The sequence below is a fragment of the Pseudonaja textilis genome, chromosome 18 (assembly GCF_049901715.1).
Source record: "Pseudonaja textilis isolate UNSWEBS1 chromosome 18, rPseTex1.2, whole genome shotgun sequence".
Lineage (NCBI taxonomy): Eukaryota > Metazoa > Chordata > Lepidosauria > Squamata > Elapidae > Pseudonaja > Pseudonaja textilis.
Window position 1 is genome coordinate 5,206,185 of NC_142007.1, and position 13,437 is coordinate 5,219,621.

The 13,437-nt window shown below is 48.1% G+C and overlaps 1 protein-coding gene across 38 annotated transcripts in view; it reads left to right on the forward strand.

The window, feature by feature from the left end:
- The window catches only part of KIF1B (kinesin family member 1B), a 91,041-nt gene that overhangs the window by 55,459 nt on the left and 22,145 nt on the right, over positions 1–13,437 (forward strand). For 18 of the 38 annotated variants that reach the window (XM_087915056.1, XM_087915067.1, XM_087915078.1 and 15 more), the window contains 5 exons: positions 7,143–7,242; positions 8,122–8,270; positions 8,641–8,819; positions 9,263–9,400; positions 10,905–11,177. In XM_087915056.1, coding sequence (XP_087771182.1) covers positions 7,143–7,242; positions 8,122–8,270; positions 8,641–8,819; positions 9,263–9,400; positions 10,905–11,177 — 839 coding nt within the window. Of the gene's footprint in view, positions 1–31; positions 4,377–7,142; positions 7,243–8,121; positions 8,271–8,640; positions 8,820–9,262; positions 9,401–10,904; positions 11,178–13,437 lie in introns of those variants that run through there. The other 20 variants (XM_087915069.1, XM_087915073.1, XM_087915077.1 and 17 more) reach the window with 3 other exon arrangements.

Here is a 13,437-nt window from a genome sequence, read left to right on the forward strand (position 1 = left end):
GCCACCTCTCGATTGTTTTTTTTCCCCAAAGGATGCAGACTCTGATAGTGGAGATGACTCGGACAAGCGGTCTTGCGAGGAGAGCTGGCGGCTGATTACTTCCCTGAGAGAGAAACTGCCCCCCAGCAAGTTGCAAACCATTGTTAAAAAATGTGGCCTCCCCAGCAGCGGCAAGAAGCGCGAGCCCATCAAAATGTATCAGATCCCTCAGCGCCGACGCCTCAGCAAGGACTCCCGGTGGGTGACCGTTTCCGATCTCAAGATCCAGGCCGTGAAGGAGATCTGCTACGAGGTCGCCCTCAACGACTTCCGGCACACCCGGCAGGAGATCGAGGCCCTGGCCATCGTCAAGATGAAAGAACTCTGCACCCTGTATGGGAAGAAGGATCCCAATGAGCGCGACTCGTGGCGAGCTGTGGCCCGAGACGTTTGGGACACGGTGGGGGTGGGCGACGAGAAGATCGAGGACCTGCTGCTAAGCGGGAAAGGCATCGCTGACGTGGACGATCTGAAGGTCCACATTGACAAGCTGGAAGACATCCTCCACGAGGTGAAAAAGCAAAACAACTTGAAGGACGAGGAGATCAAGGTCCTCAGGAACAAGATGCTCAAAATGGAGAAGGTGCTGCCGCTCATGAGGTCCCAAGAGCTGAAAGGGCCAGCCGCCACAGCCGCCACGAAGCCGAAAGAGCCCCCCGGCCTGGGAGTCAGTGCAGAAGGAAACGTAAACGAGGACAGGAAGAGTGGCTCCGAGAAAGAAGTCCGGGTTTCCCAGTTAATGGAGGAAGACCCTGCCTTCAGGCGTGGGCGAATGCGCTGGATGAGGCAGGAACAAACCCGCTTCAAGAACCTGCAGCAGCAGGAGATCACCAAGCAGCTCCGCCGGCAGAACACGCCGCACCGCTTCATCCCACCGGAGAACCGCAAGCCCCGTTTTCCTTTCAAAAGCAACCCGACCCACCGGAACTCCTGGAGCCCGGGCACCCACATCATCATCACCGAGAACGAGGTCATCGAAGTGAGAATCCCCAAGGAGGAAGAGAAGAAGGCGGAGGAGGCAGAGGAGCCCCAAACCCTGCCTGCTAAAGCCTCCGTCATGCTCCCCAAGGACCCTCCTCCACTTTGGAACAAGCCCGGGCTGCCCAAAGCTCCGGATCAGATCCAGATCAAGAGGCAACCCTTGAACCCGCAGCCCCAGCCTTGCCCTCTGCAGCCAAACCCCTCCACCCCGGTGCGCTGGAGAAGCCATTCCCTCAACGGCCAGCAGAGGGCTTTCCGGCGCCAGTTGTCGGACTCCTCTGAGTCCTCGCCCTCCCAGGGCACAACCCAACCCCCAAATCTGCAATCCTTCCATCAGAGGCGCCACCTTCACCAGCACTGGCAATCTTACAGTGCCCAGGGCAGCCTGGAGAGCCGAGCCAGACCGGCAGATCGGCTGAACCCCTGCAACCAGTTTGTGACTCCTCCGCGCATGAGGCGCCAGTTCTCCGCCCCAAACCTCAAAGCCAGCCGAGAAACCACGGTTTGATTCTCCCACCGGTGGAAGAGAGAGCTCTGCCCATCCTGACAGGGTGGGATTGGGAGGGTGGGGGGAAAACGTGGGCAGTGTCCACAAACAATTGGCCTCGGGCCTCAAAAGAGAGGAACTTTGCCGACCGACCTACAGAGCACAAGACCGCACATTTTCTACCTATCTGTCAACTGCCTGTGAAACATTTGGTGTTTTCTGTTTTATTTTTATTTTTAGAATTGTGGAAATCTCTTACTTTGGCCTTGAGGCAAGGCCTCTGTGTCGGTTTGGGAACTGTCATCGTATCATCATTTTTAGGGGGTGGGGGAAACAATGAACACAAATACGGACTTTTTAACTCACGTTTGTGTCGATCTTTGGACAATCAGCAAGGCTTGCCTGGAAAGCTTCCCACTTCAATTGCGTATTTTATTTGCATTGTATTCTGACACCTCTTCGAAGCCTCGAAAGCCACCCCTAAAGTTTTGGAATTGGGGCAGATTATTAAGACAGGGCAGCTAATTCCTCTAAAGTTCTCGGGGGTGTGTGTGTTGTTCTATAGCCGTGATGGTGAACCTATGGCACGAGCCATTTGTGCGGACACGCAAGTCCCATGCAAACTTACCTCACTGTGCATGTGTGCGTCTCCTGGCTGATTTTTGGCCGGTTTGAGGCCTTTTTGGGCCTGCCAGAGGCTTGAGGGAAGCCTCTGCAGGCTTTGCAGGTTGAAAAATAGGCCTGTTTTGTCACTTCCGGTATTTCCAGAAATACAGGAAGTGATGAAACGGGCCTATTTTTCATCCTGAAGAGGCCTTCTCAAGCCTCTGGCAGGCCAAACAAGGCCTCAAATTGGCCAAAAATCAGCTGGGAGATGCAATGCAGGTAAGGGGACGGTGGGGGTGGTGGGAATCATGCGCGCATGCACAGACAATTTTTGGCACAGGAGCCCAAAAAGGTTAGCCACCACTGTTCTATAACACATAACAGAATAACCGAGTTGGAAGGGACCTTGGAGGTCTTCTAGTCCAACCCCCTGCTCAAGCAGGAGACCCGACACCATTTCTGACAAATCAAACAGAGCAGATTTTGCTGCTTTGGGATTCAACAGGAAGAGACCCATGTGACTGACCAGGAATCACACCTCCACAAGAAGCTTTTGTGCTGCTTGTGGGGCTCGGGTGGTTTCTTCCGGGAGTCCCATTGTGGGGGACTGACAGGCTCTTTGATCATTTTCATCCACTTGCGCTCTTTTAAAGAGCTCTTTGCAAAAAAAAAAAAAAAAAACAGAGGCCTTCACATTCAGATGAGGGGAATGTACGTTGCCTGCAGGAAGGCACAATCCAAGGCAGGCAGAAATCTTCCTACTACAAAAAAACCCACAAGCATTTTGGGTTGAGGTTCCAACCAGAAAGCTCCCGTCAGAGATTTCAAAAGCATTAGCTTGGCGTGTGATTCTCCAGCGGGCTAAAACTTTCCCCCCCTTTAAAAAAAAGAAAAAGAAAGCATAGGTACATTATAAAATGCCTTTGATTTTCCAGCCTCTCTGGAGCCAAATTTTTAGCTGTCGTTTTTTTTTTTGCGTGCAGTTTTGTAACCAGAAGCACAATTTTGCTCTACACCAATGGAGCAGAGCGTTTTAGGTCCTGTGAAAAAACCCGAATTCTCTCACGTAGAATAGGATTTAGGGGTAATAATACCTGGCGGAGTTCAATTCTTACAGGTGAATGGGGCAATTCACGAAAGAATGCGAGAGAATTAAAATTAAGCAAGTATAAAATTAAGCAAGTGTCTCTCTTGCTTAAGTGAATCCTATCCATCCCTATCAAAAGTATAATAAGGAAGAGAATTTTGGATCTCTCAACCTGAGAAGCTTGAGATCGGTAGTGAAATTTTGGCAGCGGGAGTTGCTTGGGGGTCCTTGGTCTTTTACCCTGCTGCTTTCTAAATATTATTTCAGTTTCCTTTCTCCTTGCCTCCTTTTTGAGTGATGCTTCCCTGGGGAGATTAATTAAGGAGATCTACCCAAGGTGTGAGTGTTATCCTGCTGGCTTCGCTGCAGACACGTTGTCCCTGAGTGATGGACAATTGAAAAGTTTGCTTTAAAAGTTTTAAAAATGGGTTGGGGATGGAAGGCCAGCCATCACCTGCAGTGTATAAGCTCATAAATTAGGCCACGTTAATTTTACTCAGACCTCTTCTCTACTGAGGGCCACAGGAGAGAGCTTCTAGTTGAATGTAGAATCACATAGCGCTGGAAGGGAACTTGGAGGTCTTCTTGTCCAACCTCCAAGGCTTATTAAAAAAAAAAGGGCCCTTTTTTTAATGACAGTGATTTCAATGAAACGAGGGTTGAGTTGGGCAGCAGACAACAGTAAGAAGCTATAGCTGCCTTTTAATTTCTCCTTTCATTTTTCTTTCATCATCATTATCATCGTTATTTTAAGTGGCCTTAATCAAAAAAAAATCTGTCCAAGTTTGCGTTCCTCAAAATAGATTCTGCCAGATTCTTCTTCAGTCCCTACTGTGCCTTCTCCTTCTGATTGTTAAGCAATACGGATTATATAGGTAAATATATATGTATATATAAGTATATATATATATATATTAATGCTCTAGTTAAGTTGCCTTTAAAATAATTTCTTGAAGCTTTTGAGCATGAACCTATTTGCAGTTACTGTAAAGGAGGAAATTGTTTCTTCCCAGTGAAGTGATAGAATCTGAAAAAAAAAAAAAAACCCAGTCCATCTGTTGTTTTTTACGTGGTTTTGATGATTTTTTTTAAAAAACTACAAGCCTGCGTTTTGTGAGAAGCAGATCTGCTTGTGCTTTTTAACAAGTCATTTCAATAAATTACAAAAGATTTTTACGAAGCCTGTCATGTCACTTGGTTGGGGGAGTCAAGCGGCAGCTTTTGGGGAACCCAAGGTGCTAACGTTGTTTTTGCTTTTTTTTTAAACCAAAGTGGGGGTGAAGAACACAGTTAGTTTTTCTTCTCTTAATGCTGACCTTTTGGAGGAATCTGACGAGAAAAGTGGGGCTAAGATTCAGGACCCAGTGAGATCCTTTCCTTGTTCTTAAATGGCGAATCCCTCTGATGTAAGCAAGCCTTGTAAACCTTTTGCCTGGGATGTAACTTAGTTTAAACTTTCATGGGCAGAAAAAAAGTGGGTGGTTTTTACATATCCCCCCCCCCCCAAAAAAAATGGCATTCTTAGTGACCTGGAATGAAGTGCAAATCGATGGATACGCTGCAAAAGACTTAAGTCGATTGAAATGATAACATTCTGGGTTGCTGCTCTTTCTGGAATTCACATATTTTTATCGGTCAAAGCGGGGACTAAAACAATGAGATCCAGCCCAACTTTTGGGGGCATTTTAGTCACATCTCAGCCTTTTCAGTTGCTTTGTCCAGCCTCCTTTGATATCTCTGTTCCTTGAAGTACAGGCACTTAACAATAGCTCATTTAGTGACCGTTCAAAGTTACAACGGCCCTGAAATAAAAAAGTGACTCAACGACCATTTTTCATAGCTAGGACCTTTGCATCACGATGCAACCCCATGAGGATGTGATCAGAATTCAGATGCTTGGCAACTCGTTCATCCTTATGACCGGGTTACTGCTTTAATGACTCCAGCAATTGACTTAACAACTCTGTCCAGGAAGGTCGTAAAATGCGGGTCAAAACTCCCTGAACAAGGGTCTCACTTAACGACCAAAATGTTGGGCTCCAATTTTTGGGGTCGTAAGTTGAGAGGGCTACCTGTAATCTTAAATAAATTCACGAACTGAATTTATTTGCTAAAGAGTTCCTTTTTCTTGGAGTCTCTGACCTGTAATCGGGTGGGGTGCTACCGGTTCTGCCTAGCTCTGAAGAGCAGCAGACACCGAACTGGTTCTGTGTTTGCTGCTGTTTGGCCCACCCACCTGCCTGGACCCTTACCTGTCCTTTATTTCCTGCTTTTTCCACCTGGGCTGCTTTGCGCGGCACAGCTGAGGTTGAAAAAGCAGGAAAGAAGAGGGTTTCCGAGCGCTGCGCGCTTGCACGCAGCGCTTTTCAGCTGTCTGGGCGGCAGAGCTTAAGGTTTTTTATACACGCGTGCGCATAGCAAAACATAGTCACCGAATCCGTAGTAACACCGGTTGAATTCCACCCCTGCCTTTAATGTCTCTTTGGTCGGTCTGGAGAAGCCAGGTGACTTGCTAGCGTAAACCATTGATTGTTGAATTAAGAAGAAATCCATCGATCCTTTTCGTGGATCAAAATGCTGCCTTTGGGGAGGATCTCGGGGAAATTGCCTTCTCCTTCTTAATCCTTCCCTTTCCACCGCATGGTTTTCCATTCCTTGGATCCCTTTCTTCCCATCATGGATAAAAGATCCGCACTCAAACATCTACGAAAATAGTTCTTCGGATTTCCTTATTTCTTAATAGTTGGTTTTTCTTCTTTTGTGACCTTCTGACAAGCAATGGGGAAGCCAGATTCAATTAACTTAGCAGCTGCAGGGATTCCCTTAACAACCTTTTGTAGCAAGAAAGGTCACAAAGTGGGACAAAGCTCACTTAACCGATGTTTTTTTGCTTAGCAACAGCAACGTTGGGCTCAATTGTGGTCATAAGTCAAGGACTACCTGCCCTTCTAGTTGCCAATGTGGAGTTATATTCAGCAGATCTATTCTCAGCGTGCCCAGAGAGAGAGAAATATCTGAGCCTACCTAGGATCAAACTCACAGCCTCCTGATTGTGAGGCGAGAGCTCCACCTCTAGGCCACCGCACCACTCTCTCTTCCCACCCAAACACCAATGGGATTTGTACCCTGGAGAAAGTCTTAAGGCTGGGTTGGCACCCAGCTCACCACATGCCCTGGATTATGACGCCCCACCAGTCCTGAACACCATAGAAAGGATTTACTTCTTTCAATGTGCCTCTGGAAGGGGAAGGCCATTGCTTCTCTACGACCTTTGGCTTTGCTAAGGCCAAATGTATTTGCCATATTCCCAAATCTCTCACCTTTGTTGGAGAAGAAATTCTCACAGGCCTGATTCATCCCCCACATCCAAAGCCTGTTGCTAATCTCTTGTGTGTCAGGGTTCCAACTGACCAACTCCAAACCAATAAACTCCAAGACAAACAATTCCACAAAGTTCCATTTTATTAGAGTTGTCCTATTGGCACATCTGGGAAAACCTGAATTTGAGAGTCCCTTCCCAAAAGAGAAATCAAAAACCCATCCCATACACCCATCAGTCCATCACATGCCCCAACCAAATCTTCGTCCCAAGTGGAGACATTCCTCCAGGCACTCCCCTCCAGGTGCAGGGCAACATGACCTTGACTCTCCGAGAAAGGAATGTTGTTGGGTCTAATCTTCCACTTCTCTATGAAATCTCTCCCTTCCCAAATTCCCAGGCACTGAATGTGGCAGCCTCGAAGCTTCCAGGTAAAAAATGGCTTCCAAGGCTGACATTGTGGACACAGCAGCATCGTCCCGGTCTGTTTCTCACATTCTCCCTGGAGTGTTCTCCCTCTATGTTCCTCCTCCTCCCTTTTTTTCCCCCTCCCTTCCTCCTCTCTTCCCCCCACTTTTCCCTTGTCTTCTCCTACACGGTGTCTTCTTCTTCTTCCCCGTCAGGACTACGAAAGCAAGCTCCAGGCTTTGCAGAAGCAGGTCGAGACCCGCTCCTTGGCTGCTGAGACTACGGAGGAAGAGGAAGAAGAAGAGGAAGAGGAGGGTGAGTTGAAAAATGGAGCCGGGCCGGGAACCAACTCCTGCAGGAAAAGAAGGGGATTTTATTTTTTGCAACTGGAGGCTTTGCACCTGTTCTTTTTCATTTTACACCCGTTTCCCCCCCCCTACACCCCAAGATATTCCACTGATTTCTTTTCCCACAGGACATGGGGGCTGACTTGTCCAGTGAGACTTAGAAATTAGTATTATTGCAAGCCAAGGAGGTTACTGAATTTGTAAGGTGGAAGCGGTGGCGTCTTCTCCATCTTAGCCCTCATTTGATACTTTGGGCAGTTGGGGGAAAAAAAACTGCCCACTACTCATGTTTTTAAAAACTGGGTCTATTGAAGAACAAAGCTCAGGATCGATCCAGAGCTATTATCAGCTGCAGAGGCCTTCAGGAAAGCCTTGCCGGCCGCAGAAGTTCCTGAAGGCTTTTGACAGCAAAAAAGGAGGCCGGAAGCGACGTGCACAAGTGAGGTTAGTCAGTGGAGGAAATCCCCCGAAAATAAGACCTGGTGCCTTGGTTTGGTGGCAAAAAAATATAAGACAGGGTCTTATTTGTGTGTGTGGGGGGGAACACAGTACAAAAGCAACAAGTTTTAAGCCACAAAATGAAGCTAGTTGAGGACTACCTGTATCCTCAGGCACTGTAGTGTCGTTATGTCCTACAAGGAACAACTTCTTTGAGTTAATCCTAAGGCAGTGTTTTCTTTTTCAACCTTGGCAACTTTGAGATAGGTGGGCGTCAACTCCCAGAATATCCCAGCTGGCCATTACCCTAGAGGCCACCCTAGAGAAGACCTTTTCTTTAGTGTAAACCTTAGGAACGAACTTATGCATCTTTTTTATTTGTTTGCTTGTTTGTTTGTTTGTTTTCCAGTGCCTTGGACACAGCATGAGTATGACCTTGCCCAATGGGCTTTCCGCAAGTGGAAGTTCCACCAGTTTACCTCTTTAAGAGATCAGCTGTGGGGCAATGCAGTCTACCTGAAGGAAGGCAACGCCATTAGTGTGGAGCTGAAAAAGAAGGTAAGGGATTCTCGGAGGAAGGCCTTCCCATGACACATCCACAAGGTTCAGCGTTTCTCCAGCTTCGCCGCTTGAAGACGGGTGGGACTTCAACTCCCAGAATCCCCCAGCCAGCTTATATTCTGGGAGCTTGAAGTCCACGCGTCTTAACTGGAGAAAGGTCAAGCTATTTGAACAAGGGAGCTTCTATAGGTTTAGGACTTTAGGCTAACTGGCAAAGCCCATCAGTGGCCATCAACCTTGAGGGCTTCCGAGAACCTCCATATGCTAGAGCAGTATATATATTGCCACAATAGCACCAGTCGAGGACAAAAAACACTTTGTTGTTTAGCTCCGCATCTACATCCACCTCTTATTTTTGTCCTTCCAGGTACAATTCCAGTTCGTTCTGCTGACCGACACGCTTTACTCCCCGCTACCTCCGGAGCTGATGCCCATCGACTCAGACAAGCCCCGTGGCCATTGTCCCTTCCCTCGCACGGTGGTGGCAGTAGAAGTCCAGGATCTAAAGAACGGCGCTACTCACTACTGGTCTCTGGAAAAACTCAGGTGTGCAAGGACCGGCTTTGAACAAGCTGACGAGCCTTCCTAAAGCAGAGGTCTCCAACCGCGGCAACTTTAAGACTGGTGGACTTCACCTCCCAGAATTCCCCATTCAACTATGCCTGTTGGCTGTTGTTGTTTTTCCTCCGACTCCCTAGAGTGGAGAGATTGCAGAGGAAGGGATTACAAGAGAGGAAGCAGGCATCGAGTTGAAATCTAGGAAAGCTGTGAGGAACTCTGGGAGTTGAAGTCCACAAGTCTTAAAGTTGCCGAGGTTGGAGGCCCCTGCTTCAGGAGGCTCATCAGCCCTGTGGTTTTTTTTTAAAAAAATGCTTCTATAGGCACCAATCCAACCTCTGGTGGTAGGCAGGAGGCCCGAAACCCGTTCACGTAATTTAAATGGATCCAGGCTGTCTCTCTTGACCCCTTGGCCATCTTGTGCTTTGTAGGCAGAGGCTGGAGCTGATGAGGGAAATGTACGACCGAGCCGGAGAGATAGCCTCCGACGCCCAGGAAGAGAACGAGAGCACCATGACGGGCAGCGATCCTTTCTACGACCGATTCCATTGGTTCAAGCTGGTCGGGAGGTAAGCGGAACCCAATTCCGTGCGGAAGAGAGGCCCATCGGCCTTGTGGGAATGAATATCTCTGGCACGGCTGGCCTGAAGGGGCGGTATCGTTCTGTCATATCCCCTTCCTAGATAGATGCATGATTGGGATAGGACTTTGTGCGGTCATCCGGCTGGTTGTCTTTTTTTTTAGAACTTGGGAGTGAGTTGAATTGGCCCATTTCTCCTCAAAAATTGACCTCTTGTCCCCTGAGTAGAAATTCAGTTTAGAAATGGCATTTCCTCGGATGTGAAAACGTGGAAGATGCCATTCCATGGGAAATTTGACTTCTGAGCCTTCCTTCAGAAAAGAGCCAGAGGTTTAAATGAGGTCATTCTTGTTTCTGAGATCTGTTTCCGGAAGAAGAAAGATCCACGCTGAGAATCCAGGCATTGTTCCACTGAAAACCATCCCACAGTAGCAGAATGTTGTTAATTTGCTTTTTGTTTTAGAAAAACAAAACAACCTTTGCTTTGGTGTACACATGCATTTCCTCGGCTTGGTAGCAACCTGCGTATTAGCCTCCTATGAGAACGGAGTTTTGTGTTTGGATTTGAGATGGATTTGAAATTCCACTTTAAAGTACGCCGATTAATCTACATTCGAAATGACTGTTCTGACCCAGCCTCCCAAACACGACAAACCCTTTGAAGCTAAATCAATGATTCCTTTATTCGGAGCACCAGCAGCCCCCGCAAAAAACGTTTCTCTCTCACCGCTGGCTAATAAGTCTATCCAGCAGGGAGATGAATAGTTGTCTGCCACACCTATTCATCTCCGCCCCGCTGCCTTTTATCACTAGGGTGGGGCTTTGCTAGCAGTGATGGCTCTTCCGTCCCGAGGACCAGCCCGTAGATTTCCACTGCTCTCCTCTCCTCTGCTTTCTGCTCATCCTCAGTCAGGCACTGGACCAGGTTGTTCCTCCTTTTCTTCATCAGCCACCTCCAGTCCTGGGGGCTGTTGACTCTCCCTCTGAGGGCTGAGGGACGGCTCAGGCTCCATCTCTGTCCCTTTCCCTGCCAGCTCCATTCCCCCTCGGAGCTCCCAGGTTGACCTGGCCCTGACTCCCACGCCTCCGATCCAGCTGGTGGCCGGCAGGCCACAACAGCGACAATAAAAGCGATCCTATCTACCAACCTGTTTCTATGTGCAGAGTTTCCCAGAAAGGGTTGAAATATTTTGCTTCGACAGCTTAGGGGGAAATGCTAAGTTTCTCTCGCCGGAAACCCTCTTCCGCGGTTCGCACACAACTCCGTGTCGGAGAGTCTGCCTTTACTCCGCACTGTGCTTTGTCTCGCGCCCTCCCTCTCTGCCCCCAACGCCACCCCCAAAGCTTTGCCTTGCGAATGTTGTTTTCCGGTGTGCTGTGCGCTGGGCTCTGCCGGCCGGCAGAGCTCCTTTCTTTTTTCTTTTTTTCCAAAAGAAGCTACCCCTTCCTTCCTCCTCCCTCCTCTTCCTCCTCCCTTGCCGCGTTAATCAAAGTGTTCCGTTGACCGATATCTCTAGCTCCCCCATTTTCCACGGCTGTGTGAATGAGCGCCTGGCTGACCGCACGCCCTCCCCCACTTTCTCCACCGCCGATTCCGATATCACGGAGCTGGCCGACGAGCAGCAGGACGAGATGGCGGATTTCGACGACGAGGCCTTTGTGGACGACACGGGCTCCGACGTCGGCACCGAGGAAGGATTGGACTGCTTCAGCGATGGTCATGACCCGTTTTATGACCGCTCCCCTTGGTTCATTTTGGTGGGAAGGTTGGTTGAGGTCGACCGTAAGAATGACCAGCAAGGACTGGCTATTTCTCCCCTCCCGCATCCCCGGTGAACCGTTTCAGGATAATTTGATTTCCTCTCCATGAATTCCTAGCCTCCATAATGCAGGTAGTCCTCAACCTACAACAGTTCGCTTAGTGACTGATCAAAGTTGCAACGGCAGTGAAAAAAAAGGGACGTTCACACTTCATGTCGCAGCCTCCCCCCATGGTCACGTGATCAAAATCCAGACGCTTGGCAACTGACTCATATTTGTGACAGTTGCAGTGTCCCGGGGTCACGGATTCTGCTTTTGCTACCTTCTGACCAGCAAAGTCAATGAGGAAGCCAGATTTGCTTCAGAACAGTGTGACACAATAGTGGGATTCAAAATATTTTTGCTACCGGTTCTGGGGGGTGTTGCTTGGTGGGCATGGCAGGGGACGGATACTGTAAAATCTCCATTCCCTCCCCTCTCCAGAGGGAAGGTTTAGAGGTGGTATTCAGCTGGTTCTGACCAGTTGTGAAGAACCGGTAATGGAAATTTTGAGTCGTTTGGAGAACCATCCAATCCCGCCTCTGACTGGCCCCGCCAACCCCATCTCTCCTCCGCCTCCCATCGAGTCCCAGCTGATTGGCTGGGTCTCCTTGGGTTGCCCTGCCCAGGAGAACGGAGCTGGACAGCAGGTTAGTGGGATGGGGGATTTTTACAGTATCCTTCCCCTGCCACGCCCACCAAGCCATTCCTATCTGAAGGGCAGCCATTGCTCTGGTCCTCCGTAACATGGTTTGTGGTTGTGTTAATATGCCACCCGAAGAGATCCATCGTGGCTTTGCCTTACCAGTGCAATTGTGGCTTCTTAGAAGCTCCCAGCTTAGCAGGATGGGAAAAACCAGCCATTCTGTCTTTTTACCCTTAGAAATGAGCCAAACAGGCCTATGGCATTGCAACCTCTTAAAAACCAGGAATATAAAAGTTGCATTTGGTTAAGCACCAGCGAGTTTTGGGATGGTGGCCAGAGTGCCCTACGTCTGGCTGTGACAACTTGCCACTCTAGGCAACCTGCGGAATATCCATCTTATCCTCTTCCTGGCCCTGTTTGTTAAGCTAGAGCTTGTAAATTGTGCAGTGGTCCACATCTGGATGCTGGTTTGGCCTCCACTTGGCGGCTCAGAGGAAAAACGCCGGTCCTTGCAGTCAATTCTTTTGGCACGCCGTGTGAAATTGATGCTTATTGGCTGGCGAAGGCGTCCGAAACGGGGCCTTCGCCTCCACCTCAGCCCGGATTACGTTTTCTAACCCATCCCAGACTTCCTTTGCATTCTATTTGTCGCCTTGCCATCCTCCCCCTGTTTTTATTTCCACGTTCAACTTTTATTTTCTCATCTGACTTGGCTTTTTTTATGTGAAGATGCCGCTCTGTCTCTCACCCAGCCTTTGGGCTCATCCTCATACCTCCCCTTTTCTTTCAGTCTGCTGCTGCTGCCTTGAACAAAAAAAAAATTGCTTCCCTCTGAAATAAGCTTGGAAAAAGGAGGCTGGAAAAAAAGGAGGACGATTTGTCTCCGTTTTGAGTTGCCGCCATTTCAGTTTGTGTCTCCATTGTGTTGAAATTGCTAGTGTTTCCCCGCTTTTGTGTTGCACTCCACTGACATTTTATTGTTGTTGTTGTAGAATACACAGTTGGTGCTTGTGTTTTGCATTGCTTTACCATTTCTTCATTTCAGGAAATTCCCATCGGTTGGATAGGGGTGCTGGCAGAATAGATTAATATGCCCATATAAAAGTTTCCCATATTTCTGGTCCACAGTGTTTCTTTAATTAGTTAATTAGTTTAATTATTTATAGGTGTTTATATTTGGCCATTTGTGACATAGAGCCCCTATGTCTGTAGGGCCAGTCTATTGGGAGGGGCTGGTGGAAAATACAATTTTAAATTGATGCCTTATTTTATTCTGCTGCAAAGACCAATTATTTATTTTTTTGACATTTGGCAAAGCTAATTTGCACAAAAAATGCAATATTTCAACGGCTACTTACATGTGTAAGTTTTAATGTAAACTGTGCCGTAATAGGGCGTTTGTGCCTCTCAATGCAAAACACATAGCCTTTAAACCTTGTTATGGCTTCTAGATGTAAGCAACAATCTTGACGTTGCCACAAAAGAGATAGTAACTGGTTAAAATATTAAAAAATATTCCGTTCGAAATTCATAGTGAAGAAGAGCTAAAATTTGACATGTGTTCAGGAATTGCCTTCATC